This window comes from Heterocephalus glaber, unplaced genomic scaffold (genome assembly GCF_053883595.1).
Source record: "Heterocephalus glaber isolate CG9 unplaced genomic scaffold, H.glaber_assembly_v1.0 deba00001564, whole genome shotgun sequence".
In the NCBI taxonomy this organism is placed as follows: domain Eukaryota; kingdom Metazoa; phylum Chordata; class Mammalia; order Rodentia; family Bathyergidae; genus Heterocephalus; species Heterocephalus glaber.
This window is the reverse complement of record NW_028258351.1, coordinates 20,164,408-20,186,153: the sequence shown is the minus strand read 5'-3', so window position 1 is coordinate 20,186,153 and position 21,746 is coordinate 20,164,408. Positions and strand designations below refer to the sequence as shown.

Genomic DNA, 21,746 nt, shown 5'->3' with positions numbered 1-21,746 from the left:
TTGATCTGGGTAGATGTTTCCCAAACTGGGTTGGGTCCTTTCCTTATAAAACAGAAAAAGCACAAAAGTTAATAAAGGTTTTTATCTCAAAAATCATCCCAGATTTAGACTTCCTAAAGGCTTACAGAGTAATAATAGGCCTTTTAAACTCACAGTCACACAGGGTGTCTCTCAGGCACTAGATATTCTCTGTCACCTTCATTGTACATAAAGGCCACAATTATCAAGAAAGATTTTTTTTTTAAATGAGACCCTAAAGAGACATCTTTGCAAAATGGCTCAGGAAACCCACCTACAGTGGCCTCACAGCCATTAGCTTTTATCAAAGTAAGAAATACATCTCAAATTCTAGGCCCCAGTCCATTTTAACTGCTTTTATGGGTACGCTTTTCTCACTTTCGATAGAGCAACATGATTTACAAAAGATGTCACTTCACTAGCTAAATTCCAGCAGACTCTTCAACAGCTAACAAAAGCTCAGCCTAAAGAAAAGAGAAATATCATATTCTAACCTGGAGATTTAATACTGTAAAGTCTCTTCTCTCATCATCTGCTTCCCTAGGACCAACTTGGAAAGGACCATACAATGTGATCCTGTCAACTCCATCTGCTATCAAGGTAGCAGGCCTAGATTCCTAGGTACACCACATTCATCTCAAGCCCTGGAAACCAGAGACTATCACTGAGTGTAATCAACCACCCTGATACTGCCGTGAACCCATAAAAGACTTAAAATTCTTATTCAAAGACAAAACAAAGTCCGCAGATAATCTAAGATACTACTCTTAGTGCTTTTACTAATTACCACTTTTAAAAAATAAAATTCCTTTCTAATATGGGTGTATTCTAATAAGAATATGCAGAATTGTTACAACAGGCATCTTGCTAGTTATGTGGCCTGCTTCCCTTGTCAAGTACATCAGGGCTTTCTTGGTGGGTATCCCCACTTCAAGGAGACAATTAAAATAAATTACAAGACTACATTGATGAGAAACAAAAAAGTTTAGTGGTTCATAGTTTAGGCCACCATTACAAGGTAACTGAGTGGCCTATAAACTCCATCCTTAATGATTCTGGACATAATCAAATGTTTTCTAAAAATGCCACCAAAGTCTTTGTCCAAGCACTAGTAAAACCCCTATTAAATAAAGATGACAGTCCTATCATGAAAGCCAACAATCATAGGTATCAAGATGGCTATTTAAAAAAAAAAAAAAAAAGATGTCTACTTTCAAATATGAAATGATTATATGTGGTTAACTCCAAGTATAAAACAACTTAATAAAAATGCCCCTTTATGTTGAGAACAAAGAAATGACTCCTATTTTCATTGGCCTAACTCTACTAAATACTTGAGATAGACACCCCTCAAACAGTGTATACACACTGCAACTTTACAGGACAAAGACTGGTTTACAACAGACTGGTTTAATCACCCTAGAATTAGATGGGAAGCCCCAATGAGACTCATTGATCCTATGAAACCAATTTGTGGCCCTGGCTACTTCCTAGTAGATGCATGGTGAGATTTGCATGGTTACAGGACAAGACTGTCACAAATATCAATAAACCTGCAAACTTACCCTGTCTATGACATTGATGGTCTCAAAGTGTGTTTCACTGGTATGAGCATTTGGCTTCTATTTTTATCCTTTCCCTAAGATTAGAGGATGTCATATAACACATTGAGGCCTTGACTGACTATACTCAATGGGCCTTGAACAACACCTTGACTGGTCCCTCTCTCCTAAATAAAGAAATAAGATTAATGAGAGAAGCCATACTCCAAAATTAGATGGCATTAGACATCCTAACAACAGCACAAGGGAGTACTTGTGCAATTATAAAAGCTAAATATTGTGTATACATTCCTGATAGTTCTGCTAATCTTTTTTTTAAAGAATATATTTTGAGGACTCACATTACCACCTGGTTTCAAGCCTTATAACAGAGCTATAGTAATCAAGATAATAGATATTTATATGTATGCATCTGCTAATATCTTGATGGTTGTTCAAGATATTAAAGTCCAGGTTATTGCCATGTCAGATTCTGAAATTCTCTGGACCTTCTCCTTACCCTCTTTGTGAGAGGCTATTACTGCTTTTCCTGGTGAAAACATTTGTTGATTATATTCATAATAGTCTTGTTGATCTTATTATTTGGCCCATGTATACTTAACTGTTTCTTTAGCCTTATCTCCTCCAAACTTAAAGCTATGTGCCTGCCCAAGCAAGACAAGAACACCAGTGTCTATCAAGAGCCTTTAGATAGAACCTCTAGAGAGTATCTCTGACTGCTGATCATAACTATGACCCCCTTCAGCCTGAAGTAGCCAAAATGGTCATTGCCCCTTGCCCTCTCACAGCAGTTAGGGGTACCTCTTCAGAGGGAGAAATATTACAGATAGCTAAGTTAAGTAAAAATATTATAGGCAGTCAGATAGGGCTGGGCCCTCCAGAGATTCAGTGCAGAAGATAAAAACACATTACAACTGTGACCAGAGGCACATCAATTAGAGGCCAGGCCTCAAGATCAAGACAAAATGATCAGGCCTCCATACTTCCTCAAGGGATGAGATAAGTGATAACACTTGATCTAATGAAGTCTAGATAGACATGAGTCGCCTCAGTAGGTGCCCAAGACCCTCAGGCCCATCACCTTCCGAAAAAGTTATTTTTTCTTTCCACATACACTTGCTACGTCACTTGCTTCCCCATTAGATCACTATTACCTAACTGACTGTACTTATAACCTTATTGGTTCATCATGACGTTAACCCACATTGTACCCACATGGTTGTGCTTTTGAAACTTCCACTAAAAAGTGAGGTCCCTGAATGGGGACCTCCTCTCCTCTCATGAGCTAGATCTCTCAATAAATATTTCCTACTCAACCTCTGTTGTTCTGGAAAATTCATTTGTTGATTTTAGAGAACATAAACTTGGCATATCTGACATCTAACAGATTAAGAGTTGTATTTCCCCTATATCATTCTTAGGGATCTAATGTCATTCCTATATCAATACAACATTCAGTTTTCAGCATTGTAGCCTATTAATTGTAGAGATTTTTTGATAGATAACCTTTATTAGGCTGAAGTTTCATTGCATTCCTAGTTCGCTGAGTGTTGTTTCTTTAATCATGAATGGGTATTGAGTTTTGTCAAATGCTTTTCCTGGGTCTATTTAGTGATCATATGATTTTTCTTCCTTAGTATGTGGATATATTAAATTAGATTTTTTCTTTTTGGATATAAAATCATCCTCATTCTCTGGTAAACACCACTTGCTCATTATATATGTCATCTTCTGAAATATATCGCTGAATTTGATTTTCTAACATTTTGTTAAGAATATACATGCCTTTGTTTATGAGAAATATTTACGTGCTCTTTTCTTCTAATAACTTTTTTCCCATTTTAGTATCAGGATAAAGATTGTCTCTTGAAATGGATTAGGCAATGTTTCTTCCTTTTCCATTTCCTGAAGAGTTTGTAGAGAATCTGTTCTTCCTTAAGTGTTTTGTAGAATTCACCAGTAAAGCTATATTTTCTTTGTGGGAAGGTTTTTCATTACAGATTCAATTTCTTTGATAGATGAAGGGCTATTCAGGTTACTATTTCTTCTCAAGTGAGCTGTAGTAGAAATTTTTACTAGAGAAATTATTCCTTTCATCTTAGTTGTCAAATATTTTGGCATAAAGTGTTCCTAATATTTCCTTAGTTTTCTTTTAATATCTGTGGGTTCTGCAGTAATAGTCCCTTTCTTTTTATAGATACTAGTTATTTGTGTCTTTTTCCCCTTTTTCCTGGCCAACTTGACTAGAGTTTATCAATAAACCTCAAAGAACCAACATGTGATATTGATTTTTTTCCATTGCATTGATTTCTATTCCTTGTCATTTCCTTTCTTTGGGTTTAATTTTTTCTTTCCTAGTCTCTTAAAGTAAGAGCCAAGATCATTCATTAGAAAACCTTCTCATTGTTGAAGATTTGATTTAACTCAACAGGGATTTATTGAATACCTTCTTACGTGATTTTCGGAAGATGCTTTGGAAAATCTGAGCTATCAAATGTCTCTACTCTTTATAAAGCTAGTTGCATTTTTGAAAGTAAAAAAACTTCTCCCTTAAATAACACTTTAAGGTTGTATCTGGTTACATTTATAAGTTTTTAGAATTTAAGGATCATTGAAAACTGATGTAGTGCTTCAGTTTGTCTTTGAAGGACTGAAATAGGAGGCAGGGAAGGAGAGGAGTAGTTTCACGGAGTTGGAGAGAATCTTGGAGGTTATCAGGTCCATCCCCTTTATTTGTACTGGTAAAGAAACTGAGGTCTAGGGCCAGGGATTTAGCTCAGTGGTTTCGCTGCCTGCTGCGCAAGCGCAAGGACCCGAGTTCAATCCCTGGTACCAAAAAAAAAAAAGAAACTGAGGTCTACAAGGCCAGACGGACAATGAGAAGAGATCAGTCTGGGTAGAAGGAAGTTGGTTTTCTGTTGTTGGGGGGCTGGGTTGGGAGTGACCAGCAGCATGGGGGAATGAAGTGTGGAGTGTGGATAAAAGGCAGATTATGTGTAGGTCTCAAATTTCTGACAATGCTAATGTCACAAACAGGTGCAGGAGAAAGCTATTAGTCACATATAGGTGCAGGAGAAGCTGTTAGTTAAGAATCTGTTTAATTTGGGGGGGTTTTGTGTGTGTTTTGATTCCTGTTTTTTGCTTGTTTGTTTGTTGTTTTCCCATGCTGGGGATGAGATGTACCCAGGCCTAGGCAAGCATTCCATCGCTGAGCTATAACCCCAGCCCAGTGTTTTGATTTCTTTTATGTGCAAATAGTTCAGGAAAGCCATAGAAACTTGGTGTAGTAAAGTCCTATAGAAATCACTCAGACCAAGAAAGTTTAGGGGTCCGAAGGCTTATATATTAACAGTGAATAAGTTTTGGTAAAATCATGGTTTTGTAGGTTGAAAAGCCAGTAAAGAATAAATACTCATTTTAGGTACATGAAGTTTGTGGCAAAGCTGGCACTAGAACAAAAGGTTGCTGTTCTTACCATCTTGCCAGTCCCCAACATGATACCCAGCACTGGGTTTCTCCCAGCAGATGATTATTAAAGCTAGTGATGGCTCACTAAGGCTGAGAATGCTGGGAATGAAGAAATTGTAAGATAATTAGGTCTCAAGCATGCATTCTAAGAAGAAGTTAATTGCAGTATTGTTTGTCTAATTCTAGAATATGCTTAAAAGAAGGGAACATTGAGGAATTTGAAGGACAGCGTCCCAGAAAAGATAGAGCTACAGGGAGTGCACAGGGACCTGCAGGATGTGTGGATCTAGGTAGAGGAAGTCGGCAGAAGAAAGGCTATTATGTGAACTGTGGGTGAATAAATGAATGAAGGAAGCAGACATGGACTTTTTATGTGAATGTTACAGTGGTTATGAGCTATTAAGAATTAAATTGGATAGAGGGAGGACAGAGGATGGTTAATAGGTAGAGGGGTGAAGTTGGATAGGAGGAATAATTTATAATGTTCTGTAGCACAATAGGGTAACTGAGCTTGGCAACAATTAATTGTATATTTCAAAATACCTAGGAGACAACATTTTGAATGTTTCCAGAAGAAAGAAACGATAAAATGTTGTCTTGAGGTGAAGGATATGCCAGTTATCCTGGTCTGATCAGTACACATTATATACTAATACAGTACACATTATATATGTGTATTGAAAGGTCATGTTGTACCCCATACATATGTACAATTATATGTCATTTAAAATTTTTAAAAGGTATATATTTTTGAAAATAATTGTTAGATTTGAGGAGCAGGACAGTAATATGCTCTTTGTACAACTCAGTTAAAAACACTGTGAATAGATTTATTTTGCTAATAGTATATAACAAGAATGTGACATAGTGGAAGAACTATTTCTCTTTCATGAAAGTTATTTATGCCAAAACTACTGTGAGATCTTTATTGGGCAACTGATGGGATCCACCAAAGGAAAAGCAAACACAGATAGGGAGTAACAAAACAGCCACCTAGGCCAGGTCTGGTGAGCACAGTGCTCTCTGGCACCAGCAAGCTTCCTGAGTCATGGTAAGAACCAGACAGGCACAAGAGGCAGGCAGGCCTTTGCCCCTTAGTAGCTGAATGACTCAGTAGGATTACCCAACCCCTCAAGGAACACTTTCTCACCTATAAACTAGGGGTAAGAATACTTGGAAGTGATTAGAAATCATAGATCCTACACTGGTAATTTTGACTATGGCTAGATGTAGGTTTGAATTTCACTTTTTTATTAGGAAAACCTTAATCTTTAAATCATTGAATTACTTTCAAATATCAAATAGCTGTAACCATGTTAGATTTTATTAGCATACATTCTTTATACACTTGGTGTATATAACATTTTGACTTGAGACAGTGATTAAGCCTCACACAGATGTTCATCTTTCAATTTTCTTCTCCACTCAATGCTTGATACTTTGTTTTCCTCCTTAAAACCAAATTAATAATGACTCTTCTGTGGCTGTGAATGTTCTTGAAGCCATTCTGAAAGGCAGTGTTTTCCGGACCTGGCGACAGTCAGAATTGCCTGGGTGTTTATGTAAAGAGAGATTTTCAGAGAGATACTTCCCTGAGAATGACTTCACGAGGAGCTCCAGAAAGTCCGTTTTTATGAAACTTCCCAGTTGATTTTGATGTTCAGTGAGGTTCAAAGAGCAAGGCTTATCAGGAGTAAGAAGTTACCTAGGCCAAAATATGTGAGGTGCCCCCAGAAAATCCAGCATCACAGTACAAGATGAGTGACAAGGATAAGATTTAGGACTAAAAAGAGGGTTGGAGAGGATTTAACATGGTTTGAGAGCAGTAACTAATATTTACAGGCTGTTACTGTAACTTTATTATATCAAATATTTTAAAACCAGGCAAATGGTCACTTTCTTTTTTTGTTTGTTTTGTTCTGTTTTATAGATCGTGAGGACCAGTCAATTCTTTGCACGTAAGTAAATGCTGAATATTCAGATTTGGTTTTAATCTTTTGGAAAGCAGAAAATAGCTTTTTTGTATGGGGTGGGAAAGTAGAGCAAGAGTTTGATGTAAGCCTTACGGGTATTTTAAGACTAAGATTATATAAATAGCTTAAATTTGATGTTACTGTTTGGTTGTCAAACTGGGCTTCTTACACATTTTATAATGTTAATTTGTGAAACTTCTATCTAGTTTTTATCTCCTAAGTGTAGGCCTATTGGACATTTCAGTAATTTATTCTTTTTACTCAGTAAATATACATTAATCATCTTATGTTTTGTACGCTAACTACTACAGATTTGCTTAGTATCCATGACAGGGCATGCGTAGATTTACACATTAATTAGAAAGTCCACTTTGACTGCAGTGTGGGGAATGGGCTGGAGTAGCAGTTGAAACAGGGAGACTAGTTAGGCTGTTGGGTCATTTAGACCGGGGGTAGGTGGTTGTGAACTTGAGAAGTGGTTGAATTTCAGTGTTGCTCAGTTTAAGAGACAGACTTACCAGGACTTGGTGATTTACCTCGATGATATCTTCTGGCGCGGGAACATGGGAGCAGGAACAGACTGGAGTGCAAGCTGATGAGCTCGGTTTGGGCACATTGTACGTGAAGTGCTCGTGGCTCGTCTCAGTGTGGCCCCAGGCTTGTGGACATGGAGCTCAGGAGAGCCGTCCACGCTAGAAACGCAGATCTGAGACCTCGACAGTATGGATGTGATAGAAGCCAGGCTGGTGAATGTGAGTGCCTTAGAAGGATATAGAGAGAAAAGGCAGAGTGGGATTTTGAGAAAACCAGCCAGGCAGAGGAAAAAGACTTGCAGAGCCGAGTGATCTGACCTGGAAGCATGAGGAGGCAAGACCAGGGTGACAGGGCAGCCAGAGCAGAGAGGCCTCTCAGGAAAGGGCGGTCAGCATATTCACCGCCTCAAGGTTGATTGTGCTTTGAGGAAACTTGTGCCATGGACTGAGTGGTGGGAGTGGACTGAGTGAGTGGGCACAGGAGGAAGGAGCAACCAGATTGCAGGAGAGGAATGAGAGGAGGGGAAAAGCTAAAGAAAGAAATGTAAAAACCAGAGAGACCTGTTTTTCAAGGTTGAAAACATGGAAAGAGTAATAGTTGAGTAGTGATCAACAGGGGACTTGTACAGTACTATTATTGGTGGCATTTTTTTTCGGTACCAGGAATTGAACTCAGGACCTTGATCTTGCCACACTGGCATGGTGCCACTGATCTACATCCCTGGCCCTTGGTGGCATTTTTATTGTAGTCAGAATGAGGTACAAATGAGAGGGAGACAGTATTTTAGGAGCGGCAGAGTAGGGGCAGGACAAGGAGCATTGAGAGAGCAAGGAGGATGGATGAGAGACCAAGCATCACAGGCAGGGAGATGCGGCCTTCTAGAGTTACAGACCACAAGGCCCATGAGCCTTGCAAGTAAGTAAGGTAAGGAGCTGGAGATGGAGAACGTTCTTACCTCAGGACTTCTCATTTCTATGGAGTAGAAACTGTGGTACTTAATGCAAAGGGAGAGGAGAGGGAGGATAAGTTTGAGGAAAGGAAGCTTTGTTTATGAATTTTCATCTAGCATTGTTTAACCTCAAGGAGTTATATAAATAAGCTTTTCCTAAACAACAAACCACCCTGAAACTCAGTGGCTTAAAACTGGTTCATCCAGCTCTGCTGGCATATGCTTGTATTCCCAGCCCTTGGGAGGCTGAGGCAGGAGGATCACTGAGAGTTCGAGGTCAGCCTGGGCTACACAGTGAGTTTAAGACCAACCTAAACTACATAGCAAGACCCTGTCTCAAAAAAAAAAAGCATGGTTTCCAGCAAGTGGTTTGGGCTCACTTGAGAGTTCTGCAGCTCTGGGCCAGGCTCAGCCAGGTCACCTAGGACTTGCCCTTGTGTTTGCAGTAGGCGCCTTCCCCCTAACCCCAGGCTTTGTTTAAGTTAGATAGCTCTTTCTGTGGTTGCTGATTGTTCAGATGTTTTCAGCTTAAAGTAGTTTTCATACCATTTTAGTCAGCTATTAATCCCTTTATTTGTTTTCAAGTTAAATTCAGCATATATAGGTAGCATTAACTAAGACTAGTATTGGGCCGGGGATTTAGTTCAGTGGTTCTGCTGCCTGCCCCACAAGCACAAGGACCTGAGTTCAATCCCTGGTACCAAAAAAAAAAAAAAAACTAAGACCAGTATTTTCATCTTTTGAAGAAGCTTTGCACAGTGGCAGTATTGTAGCCAGTGCTACATATCCGAGGCATAATTATTGCTAACTGAAGCAAAAATCTACACATAATGAAAAGCATGCATCTGAAGTATGCCTTTGCTAAGTCATTTTGTAACCTAAATCCCTGTCAAGATACAGAAGGTAGTCCTGTCACCCCAGAATTCCCTCCCGTGCCCTCTCAGTTATGTCTACCCCCACCTCTTTTCATCTTCACTATTTTTTCTTACTTTTAGATACCTCATTTCTGGTATTTAATACTAGATTTTCCTGTTCATGTCTACTGGTGAGTTACATTGTGACCTAAAACCTATGAAAATGTGAAATGACATATCCCAGATTCTGAAAGTGTGGTGTTCTAGGGCAGTGGTGGCAAACCTATGCACATGTGCCACAATAGGCTGTTTGTATCATTAAAATGTTTGCCATCACTGTTCTAGGGTCTCTTTGAAATGCAAATAAAGATCCCAGCATGGGGGTGCACATGTGTAATCCCAGCACTCTGGAGGTTGAGGCAGGAGGATCCCTGCAAGTTCAAGGCCAGCCTAAACTGTATAACAAGACCCTGTCTCAAAAAACCCCAAACAAATCCGAGTAAAGTACTAACTGCTGTCTTCTTAAACTTAGTTCGAAGCAGCCAAGCCAATTACATTTTCTTCAAGAAAATAGTAACTTTATAAGGTATTTATTTTATAGTAAGTATTTAATCATCTTTATTAGTACTTGTTTACAGACTATCAGAGAAAATACAATTAGAAGCAACATGTTATTTCTTCAATAAACATGAAAGCAGTTTGGTAGCTTGTCTTTGAGCTTTACTCTCTTAGTCCCTTACTCTCTTAATTTACCTTCCTCTGAAGGATTCACTCTAATTTACACCCTCATCTCCTCTGGCCGCTACTTGCGGGAGTCTTTGTTTTTGCAATCGCAGGTCTGCACTTTGCAGCCCCCTGCTTGGCCATTGTGTGGCAGCACCCTGGTGTTAGGTGTGGGGGACACTAGAATGTCCTGTCCGGGACAGAGCCCAGTGTATGAATGAAATGGATAAAACCCTGTTAAGAATGTTGACTTTCCATTGCATCAGAATTAAAATTCACGCAACAGAGTCACCCTTGGTGAGGAAATCACTGTCTCCTTAATTATTAAGCTTGCCTTTTAGAAAATAGTCTAGTTACATTTAATGGCTCCCTGATTCCTGTTAGGCAAGCCTGTTAACTAAAGTTTTTCTCCTTTTAAGTATATTTTAGTATAATGTAACAATTTTAAAATAATTGTTGCTTTACAGTAGACTTCTATCGATACATGACAATAGATTTTTTTGGTAAAGGAATTTTATCTGTCATATACAAAAAATACAGTAAGTGGTTATGGCAGAGCAAGCCTTAATTAAGAGCATATTTAAAAAGTTTTAAAGTAACTAAATGGGGCCAGGGATTTAGCTCAGTGGTTCTGCCGCCTGCCTCAAAAGCGCAAGGTCCCGAGTTCGATCCCCAGTACCAAAAAATAAATACAGTAATTAGATGAATAGAATTGATTATTATAATAGCTAAGGGAGCAGTATAGTGTAGTTGGAAAGCCATTCGATAATCAGAAGTCTGATATTCTTTCTTGTTCCAGCCCTGCCAAGTGACCCTAGAGCCTCCCTGGACCCCAGTTTGTTTTTCAGATGAGTCTATTTTATGTGTCCTTAAGTCATATTGGGGATTATTAGATTGCTCTAGCATTGCTCACTTCGTATCGTAACTGTGTTATGGGAGAAAAAAGTATGCAGATCAACTTAAAAGTTTTAGAAGTTCTAGGCAAAATTACGAGTCAGTTAAAAATTTTAAAAATAGAAAAAAATGTTGTAGGCAAATATGCAGGGGAACTAACATCTTTGCAAATGTTATCTCTGTTAATCATTACATTGTCCCTGTTATCTCTATTTACATATCACTATCACTATCCTAGACCTGATAGGAATTGCTATTAATGTCATAGAGGGAGATTTGAACCCGACCTTTCCTAATAAGCTGCTTTCTAAAAGAAAAAGTTTTGAAACTATAGGAAATCACTTATTAGTATACATATAGATGTGTGTCTGGGTGTGTGTGTGTGATATATAGAGGCGGTTAATATGTATTTAGTGTCTTTCAAGTAAAGCAAGAACTTAAGGCAGAGGATGTTTTTGAAGCTAAACTGAATTTGATGTCACACATACCAAAGCGAATAAAAACAAAGAGAGGGATTTCTCATTGAGGAAATCAAGATTCAAAAGGAATTCAGAGGAAGGGTCCAGACTGGTCATGTGTTAATGATCTCCTTTTCTGCTTCTTTATGTTCTTTATGTTTTGTTGGATTGCACACCCCATTTGAGAAACCAGTGAGAGCTCTAAATCTCTCTTAAAAATGTGAATTCCTTCAGGCTACAAAGTCCCTGGAAATGGTGACAGATGCCTGTATTCCCAGCAGTCTGGGAGGCTGAGGCAGGTGGCTCACATGTTGAAGCCCAGTCTGGGCATTTTAGTAATTTAGTGAGACTCGGTCTCCAAAAAAAGGGCTGGGATTGTAGTTCAGTGCAAGGCCCTGGGTTCAGTTCCCAGTACCACCTCTTCCAACAAAACAAAACAACTCCTGATCTTTTAAACCCAAATGTGCTTCAACAGAGACAGGGTATCCCCGGCCAAAGGCTCTTTGTTTTATTTGTAGGTTAATTTCCTACTTGAACTAACACTGTCTGAAGGGGTTCCCTTTCCAAAAGAGCATGGTGACAGGACCACAGCCCTTGCCCTAACTGTGAGCCCCCCACAGGCCAGCAGTGAAACCAACAGTTGCTTCAAGGCTAAAAGTGCCTCACTGTTGAGGACCAGAGGAGAATTAAGGCCTTATTGGCCTCCTCTGTGAGCACAAAGGAGCAAGGCTACACTCAAGGTGATTGCATATTAGGGAAAAGTTAAGGCAGCTGAGTCAAGTTGTTTACCAGAGAGCATACTAATGGATATTGGAAACCAGGTGAATCTTCTATTACCTTGATTGCTTGTGCCCGTGTTTGGGTGAATAAAAGCGAGGTGAGACAAAGGGTCGGTCGGGGCTCTTCTGTCTGCTAGAGGTATTGAGTGCTCTGACTGCTCTATTCATTCTCATCCCCTGTCCCATTCCCCGGTGCCCCGTCCCCCGCCCCCCATTAGGGAGGAACAAAATACCAGGTCCAGGTGCCTGGGCAAGGCCAGCTGGGAGAGTCGGCTACAGGTGGTGCCCTAGCATGGGGCTTGGAGACCTGGAGTTGCCTACACTTCACCATGCGTCTTGGTTTGCTGGTAGGGATGAGGTCATATTCTCTTTGTTCTCATCACTAGTTGAGGCCTTGGCTTATTGTTCACTTTTCTGAATCCTTTAGAAGTCTGCTGAGCTTTCTTTTTGGTTCTCTTTTTCCTTTACTTTTGTTCAGACTATTATTTTCTCTGCTCCCACTTGACTTAGATGTGCCATTTCCCATAGTGTTTCGTTTTCTCTTTTCCATGAATTATATATTTCTGCTGCCTCCTTCATATTAAAATCAGAGGTGTTTCTTTTTTTTAGTCATCATAATTGATCATTATCATAGCTATTCATATCACTGCCATTTTGTAAGAGCCTTTTGGTCAGGCACAATGCTAGGCTCTTTGCGTGTATTATCTCAGCCTTATGAAGTGACTTTATTTTAATTTATAAACTGAATCTCAGAACTTTCCCAAAGCCTTGGGAAAAGGGAATGTGTGTTAATCAGCTTTCCATTTAGGAAAGTTTATTTTGGCTCATGGTTTCAGAGAGTTCAGTCTATGGTTGGTTAGCTCCACTGCTTTTGGGCCTATGGTGAGGCATTAATTTCATGGCAGAAAAGACGTGGCAGTGGAAAGCTCCTAACATCTTGGTGGCTAGGAATCAGCGAGAAGGAGCCAGAGTCTCAATAACCCCTTCAAGACCATGCCTCAAATGATCTGCCTTACTTCTGCCAAGCCCATCTACCAGAATTCCCACTATTTCTCACTAGTGGCCTAGGCTGAGGACAAAGCCTTCAAATGGGCCTTTTATGGGAGACGGGGCATTCAGGATCCAAACCATGACAGACAGACTGGTAGAAGGATATGAAGGGAGACATGCCTATTTTACTCCATAGCCCATGTTCTTTTTTGTTTGTTTGTTTGGTACCAGGGATCGAACTCAGGTCCTTGAGCTTGTGCAGCAGGCAGCCAAACCACTAAGCTAAATCCCCAGCTCCATAGCCCATGTTCTTAACCACTATAACAGCACTATAGATTCATTTCAGAGTAACTCAGTATAGTTATTCAAATTACCTTGTGTACAATAAATGAGCTTTTAAGTAGATAATGAGTAATGTTTTTTGAATATTACGTGCTTTAGTTGGACTATATGTTTTCTTCAGCAAACCTCTTGTGTTAGGAATTATTGTTCTCATTTTATGATGAACTTTGAGTTATCCTCTGGAGAATTTAGCAGCAAAGTTTTAAAATACATCTTTTTGAAACAATATTTTCTATAAAGTTACTGTATGTCTGAAATATGTAAAATTTAGCAGAGTTCATAAGCAATTGTTAAAGTTGGATTACTGTGATGGGGGAAAAAATGTTTTTGGACACATTGCAGCCAGTCCAATGAGCAGGGTGTACTGGGAAACTGCAGAGGCAAACTTTGTGGAAATGCAGCAGTCATAACTATTTCTGAAGCAAGTCATCATCAGGTTAAATGACAAGCTTATTTCTTTAGCATAATACAAAGTGATCTGTTTGAAACCAACAGCCAATATCATGATTAGCACTGAAGCACTAAGTATTTTGAATAAAGTTAACCACAGGCAGAGAAAATCATTCTTACTGCTGTTAAGAAATTACACTTGAATAAAATGCATATTCTTTACTATGACCTCTAGGTTTGATGCATCCACCCCTTTCCTTCTTCATTAGTATGTCTCCTGCCACTCTGACTTGATTATTATTTATAGGAAATCCTAGCAGTTGGCTAGAAAGTCCTGGAACCTGCCAGGGGGGACCTTTTTTTTTTTTTTTTCCAGGGGGACCTTTTGTAGCGGGGCCTTTGCAGTTGTTTTTCCATCTGCCTGGACACTTTCCTAGCTCTTACCTGCCAGTTCTTGCTCGTCTTACAGAAGGCTTCTCTCTGACCATCACATCTGAAGGTTTTCACTTCTCAGATTTCCTCTTTTCAGCATCTTCCTTATTTCCTTTCTAGCATTCCTCGAATCCTGTAACCACCTTACTTGTTTTTGTTATTTATTTTGCATCTCTTTTCCTAAACTTGAGCCCTGCAAAGATATGTACCCACAGCTACATCCCTAGCACTTAGAAGAATGCCTGACAAACATGTTGATTAATAAATATTGTTGAATGGCTGAATGAATGTGCTATTGAATGCATGAGGGAAAAATCACTATGTCCCTTGAATATCATCGGTAGTCAGGTAGTAAATACCATGGTGATGAAAGGACATTATTAACAGTGGCAAAAAAAAAAAGTATTTTAAAAGTCCCTAGGAACAAATTCAACAGATAATGTGTAGGACCTTCATTCATTTATTCAATACTGCTTTTAAATTATAATTCAAATTGAGATTCTTGGTTGTAAAGATAGGTTTGCTGTGATAGTGGCTTAGAGAACCTTACATATTTGAGCAAATGTCATCATTCAGCTATTCCTGGGTTCCTGGCAGCTAATCTGAATTTCAGGTTTAGTCCTAAATAGAAATATAGAGCAGTTTTTGAAATGTGTCAGCTTCGTTTGTAAATATAAATCATATAAAGTAATGATATTTGTTCGTGTTCACAATAAAATTCATATAGTTTTACTCACTTTGACAACAAATTACCTACTGCCTGTGTCAACACTGTGTGAGATTACATGGATTAAAAACAAAGACACACAAGCAGACTCAGCAGGCTGCAGTCACTGGGGTCAGGGAGCCCAGTGTACAGGTCAGTGTCAGTGAGAAGTCTTCATGAGATTCATGCCAGCAGCCACGTTGGTGCAGAAGAGAGCATCGTCCAAGCCCTGTGAGAGGGGTCACTCACCAAGGCTTTCGACAGCTTTGAAGATGGGAGTCGATAACCAGCAGGCCTTCCACAGCTCTGTCAGCTCCTGCAGATGGTTTTAGCATTTCTCTTTGCAGTGCTGGGTATTTCTACTGCACATGACTTTTCTCATGAACACTTGTCATCAGTTTCTCTTTGAAGGAAGTCCTCAACTATACTGGACAAAAGTGTCTGAGGACATTTCCTATCTCTTATTGGCATCTACGAAGAATTATTCAATATTTTTAAAAAAATTTACTGTTGATAGGGTTTTTATTTTTTACCTCTGCTATTCTCATTATTTGCTATTTCTTGTTCTCCTTCAGTTTAATTGTATCAATGATAATTTTTGAATGCGTACCCTGAGCTTTCTTTAAAGAACCTGATGTTAATATTTCTTTTAGGGGTGAATCGGGTGCTGGGAAGACAGAAAATACTAAGAAAGTCATTCAGTACCTTGCCCATGTTGCCTCTTCACATAAAGGAAGAAAAGATCATAATATTCCTGTAAGTTTTTGCTCTGCTGTTGCTTTTTATGTCTTAGTTTTATTCTTTTATAATTTCAGAAGTAAAACCAAGGAACCACATCTATACCATACAGTGCTCTGAGTGACAGCTCCTATGTTCCCCCCACCCAGTGACCCTTTTGTTTCATTTCCCTCAAGAGAAGGATTTACAGAAAGTGACATTAAATAGATTTTCTTATAGGGTGAATGGGAATTATGATTGTGGCTGGAAGCCTAATTTCTTAGAAAGATTTAGAATGGTTAATAATTGATCAGCAATGCTTATGTAGATTTCTAATGTTCTACCCCCAGAAATGGTCCTCAAATAGTTTTAATACTTCTTTCTCACCTTGCAGAGTGGCCTGTTGCTGCTGCTCATCACAACTTGAGGGGAGGGGAGAGATGGGAAGAATAGATGGTAGAAAAGACAGAAATATAGAGTCTAAATGTCAGTTATCTTTAATTTTTAGAGATGCAGAAATGGTAGTTGATACAGCCTGAGAGAATGCCGGCCAAACCAGCAGCCACGTTTCTAAGCTGCACACTGGCTCGGTGCTTGGATATGGCTATTGCTAGGGAAGGACCCAGACTTGCTAACATTTGCTTATCTGTTTGTAATAAACAGCAGGACTCACCTAAACCTGTGAAACACCAGGCAAGTGCTTTTCTTTATGCTTCTTAGTCTTGAGTGTTTGCACTGATCTGTCTTTAGATTGAGTCTCTATTTGAAACAAATACCATCCTTAGTTCTGAGTGGAATCTATTATTTTTAAAAAAACTTAATTTTGAAAATTTTTTGCTTAAAACCTTATTCTTTAATAAGACGTAGCATGCCATTTTGCTTTACATTTATTTTCTAGATAAATCTTAAATTTATTTTTCCCTTTTATCATGACATTGAACTGCATGTTTATGAAGCCTATAAATTTATGGTTTCATCTGTCAAATACTAGGGTAGAATCATCTTAATACTTCTGAAAAACATGAAAACCTAAAGTTTTATAGCATTGTATAGTTTATGCCTATATGTGTTTTAACCTAAAGACCTCATTGTACTTAATATACAAAATAAGTTAGAATTCTCTTTGTGTTATGTAAGTAGTGGAGTGTTATATTCCTACTTACCAGATGGCTGTCATTCAGCTTTACAGAGCCTAACAATGAATAAACCACAAGCCAGAGCAGGAACCCCATCTCCTGCTTCCTGGAGGAGAGTGAGGGCAGAACTGAGCCAAAGAGTCCTTAAGTAGAGTCGCCCCCGGCCTGGGACATAATCCTTTCCCTTGCATTAGGACAATTTTGGTTTGTCTCTTTCATACAAGCATGATGATATAAAGCCAATATAAAACAATAAACAGTCATGTTGAGTTATGGAGATGATCAGTGAATATAAAGAAACGATGGTACATACGTAAAGGAATTGTCACAGATAATGAAATTCCCAGATCTATTTCTTAAAATTCTTAAGATATTGTCAGACACCAAAGCTGTACCATATGAAGGCCTGTGATGTTCTTTTGTTCTTTTAATGCAGTACAGGCTGGTGATACAAATTGGAGGGGTTAATGAAATAATCATTATCCTGTAGACTATTTAAAAAGCTTCTTTGCCAGTTAAAGAAGAACAGTATGGATCAGAAACCAGCTTTTACAGCACTAATGAAATAGTGTGAATTAACTAATGTACAGGTTTAGGTTTTCCAAATCCTCTGTGGAACACAGGAGTCATTTTTACTAACGTCTCATTTCGATGTCATTTTAAACGAGAGTTGTGATGTTTTGAGTAGCATGCCAATCTCTAGATTTTAGTGTGGGCCCAGTCCATCCCCAAGGAGCAAGTTCTCCCCAAGAAAGTGGCTGCTGCTTTGGGCCACGCTTTGCCGTCATTGCTGGCTTGCATGTCCACTGCATGTATTTGCTGTGCACAGAATCCCCTATACTGCTTTTCCCAAGTTTATTGTAGTAACAGTCAAATAGTAGCTGTGGTGATGTTTTTAGAAGTACAAGAAGAATATTGGCTCTCACTTTTTCTTCTCTAACTCACCTGAGGAGTGCTCAACAGCATGGCTGGGAATGATCACACCCTGGAGTGTCCTACCCAGAAATTACTTCTTCCCGGTTGGAACCCCTATCCGCGACTTGCTCACCCCAATTTGAGAATGATTACTCATGAAAGTCACAATACTTAAATAAATAAACTTTAAACAAACATTCACCCGTGAATTGTTGGTGAATTTTTTTAAGTTGAAGGTCTTATTTGGCTTCATGCCCTTATTACCCACCAGCTAACTGCAATCACAGTATCATTGCCATCAGTCTTCATCATAGTTCCCCGTAAGAGACCCTCAAAGTCTATCACAGTGTGTGTTGCTGCTACAAAGCCTCAACACAGTGCAGTGTTAGAGCAGATTTGAAAATGATTCATTTCTAAAACTTGACTATTCCCTAAGAATGATTGCTACTAGCCAGGCCACCTGCCTCTGCTGCTCAGGTCATCTTTAGGATGGCTTTATATCTTTCCTCGGCCTTTCTATAGTGACTTGAAACGAGACAGCGAAAGCCAGCAAGTGACAGGTACAGAAATCAGAACCTGCTAGTTGAGATTACAGTCTGGTTTCCAACATGTGTTTGGCCATGGCCTCTTGCTTATAACCCGCCTCTGGTGGTCAGTACACCTGTACTTTACCCTGCCACACCTGCAAGGCGCAGCATGATCCCTGGCCCCTTGATTGCTGATCTGGAGTTTTGCAAGAGAGAGATACATCAATCAGCAAGCATGTATTATATACCGTATAATAAACACAAAGGATATAGTTTTCACCATGATTGGTAAACCATTAAAGCATTATATAATTCTAAATACTTAGAATATTTAAAAATAACTTTAGTAGCTACTGCTGCTTTTCTCCCCTACATTCCCAAATAACATTTCACAGTTGTGTATTGCCTAGACACCGGTGCCAGGCTTGGTGGCACACACCTATAATCCCAGCTGCTTGGGTAGCTGAGGCAGAAGGATCATGAGTTCAAGCCAGTGTGAGCAACTTTAGTGAGGACCTGTCCCAAAATAAACAATTTTAAAAGAGGGCTAGGGATATATCTCAGTGGTGGAGTGCTTGCCTAGTATGCCCAAGGCCCTGGGTTCAATTTCCAGCATGGAAAAAAAACAAAAGAGAAACAAGGGACATTGTCCTTCAATTCTAGTGGATAGGTGGATTTATGTACTCTTCTCTGATGGTTTATAAACACCTTTGTATTTTGGTTATGAGATGTTAGCACAGTTTTATCTAATTATGAAATTATTCAACATAGAAATGATCATGGATCTTAATTGTAAGACCATTGGTAATTTCTTAATTGTAAGATCATTTTTGTACGTTTTATAATATTGACTTTGTGTCAAGCTTTTTGGGATTTATGAGTTTTTGAGATCTTTACTTGGTCTCATAAATGTCACAGATCCATTAGGGAGGGAAGTAATAATATGACACCATTAGTACAGTAGAGACAACACCAGGGGCCCAGAAGTGCTGAGGCTACAGTTAAGATGGCGTCTGTGAGAACCCTTAGCCCAAATCTTGTTGCTGCCTTTGGCTCACCATCATGTCCTCCCCAGACACTACTAGAATGTCACAGGAGCTCTCATTCATTCATTCAAACATTTGCAGAGCATCATTTTCCCTGATACTGACTGAACTAAGTAGAGGACATATAAAAGAAGGGACAGAATCAGTAGAATACACACACATATATATATATTTTTTGGTACCGGGGATTGAACTCGAGACCTTGCGCTTACAAGGCAGGCGCCAGAACCACTGAGCTAAATTCCCGGCCCAACACACATTTTTGAAAAAGAATAAGAAACTGGACTCAATCCTTGTAGTCACTATCTAGGGAATATGAAATTAAAATGCTTTACTTCCAAGGTAGGAACACCTGGTTTTTGTTGTTCATTTGTTGTTGGTGGTGGTGATGGGCTTTATTTTTGGTTTTGTTTTTTGTTCTTTTTTCTTTTCTTATCATATTGAGGATTGAACACAGGGCCTCTGCACTGAGCTACATCCCCAGCCTTTCTCCCCATTTTTGAGACTTAGTCTCACTAAGTTGCCCAGGCTGGGGTCAAATTTGTGATCCTCCTGCCTCAGCCTCCCAAAGTGCTGGTATTACAGGTGTGCACCACCACACCTGGCAGGAAAACATCTTACAGAGAGATTATGAAACTCTTCTAATTATGATGTGGAGGATAGCATGAAATTTAAGAAATCCATATTTTGTGACCCTTGATCTAACATGTTTAAAGACTTATCAGAACAGCACTTATCAGAACATCAGCATCTTTCTGACGTTTTTACATTGTGAGCCCATAAATTGAGTTAGGTTTAAGAAAAGAAAACAAGGAAGGGTTTGCAGAGGCTCAAAACAGTTGATGCAAAGCCAGGACACCTGTCAGCCAGTGGCATGCTGATGGAAGTGAGCTTGGAAAGGCAGTCTATTCTATCACAGAACAACACACAACATACATTCCTAATGATTACACTTAGCCATTAAAATTATTTCAGGACACCATGTTTAAGACAATTGGGCAGCATGTAAAGTTTTAGATTTATACCAAAAATAGTCTTGTGTTTGTAAGTCAATAAACTGGAAGATTCGCTGTACAGGGAGAAAATTACCTAATGCTCCAAAAGTGAAGTGTTAGTGTGTATGAATTCACAGGGCCTAAGGTTCTTGGCAGGCCTGGTTCCTGACTGGTTTCCGCTGAACATGTTGTGGTCTGTAGTTGAGACCTATGGCAGTGGGGCAGTCCATATGGAAGAAACAGGAGCATGCGCCTTGCAGCTTAAGGGCCTCGGGGGGACTGTCCTACCTTTCCAACGGGGTACTGAAGCTGAGATCTTAGCTTGTTCTCCTGGATGTCACTATCCATTAGCAGGGCAGTAATGCCATGACATACATTTGTCCCAGTTTTGGAAACTGATAGTAAGTAATACAGTGACTACCTCATATGATCACATGACAAATGGCCACTAATTAGAAAATTTTACATGAAAGTCTTTGTGTGCCATCGTTTTTGCTTACAGAGTGGTGCTAGTGGTGTCTTTTTTTTTTTTAGGTCTAGAACACTGTGGGTATTTTAAAATATAGGGTAAGATTTGTGTTTGGAAAAAGCAGATTTATTTAAGTCATAAAGATCATTCTAAAATTACATTCTAGAAATACAACATCACCTCTAGTACTTTTCTCAGCCAGAAATGGCATCATGCTTTCTTCCTATTATGTTTCCTGAGTAAAGCATGTATTAATATACTTTCATCTTTTGTTAGTAAAATGTTTGATGGCCTAATTTGTATATAAATACAGTGACTAAAGAATACTTTATAGCAAATACATTATACTTGGCCTTATCTATCTGAGCAAGTGAGAACCTTGCCAACTTTGCCCTGTTCTGAAAGTGGAGGTGAGGACATTGTTCTGTCTGTACTGTTGAGATACTGTGTGAAAGCCTTTGGAAAAATGGAAAATCTTACACCAACCAACACAGTGGCAGTTATTAAATTAGCCACTGTAAAGGGAGAGTAAAAATAAATAGAAGTGTTAAGTATTAATATGTTCTTAATGGCAGTCATGCTAAATTTAATTTTATGGAAACCAGTTGATTTGCTTTATTTTCAAAATTCTCTGCCTAGGGCCGGGGATTTAGCTCAGTGGTTTCACCGCCTGCTGTGCAAGCGCAAGGACCCAAGTTCGATCCCCGGTACCAAAAAAAAAAAAAAAAAATTCTCTGCCTAATTTATGTGTTAGTGTTAAGGTTGATCTTCTCTGTTTGCTGTGACATTTTCTTCGTGTTACCACTTTCTGGAGACCAGTTTTTTCCTTAAACAGAGCCTTATAATCAGGAATAAGAAGCCAAAAAAGG

At 39.1% G+C, this 21,746-nt stretch overlaps 1 protein-coding gene across 13 annotated transcripts in view; it reads left to right on the top strand.

Moving 5' to 3' along the window:
- Nucleotides 1-21,746, top strand: part of Myh10 (myosin heavy chain 10) — a 151,468-nt gene that overhangs the window by 43,011 nt on the left and 86,711 nt on the right. For 6 of the 13 annotated variants that reach the window (XM_021238035.2, XM_004857505.4, XM_021238034.2 and 3 more), the window contains 3 exons: nucleotides 6,979-7,006; nucleotides 15,726-15,828; nucleotides 16,453-16,482. In XM_021238035.2, coding sequence (XP_021093694.1) covers nucleotides 6,979-7,006; nucleotides 15,726-15,828; nucleotides 16,453-16,482 — 161 coding nt within the window. The remainder of the gene's footprint in view (nucleotides 1-6,978; nucleotides 7,007-15,725; nucleotides 15,829-16,452; nucleotides 16,483-21,746) is intronic. The other 7 variants (XM_021238036.2, XM_021238033.2, XM_087191808.1 and 4 more) reach the window with 2 other exon arrangements.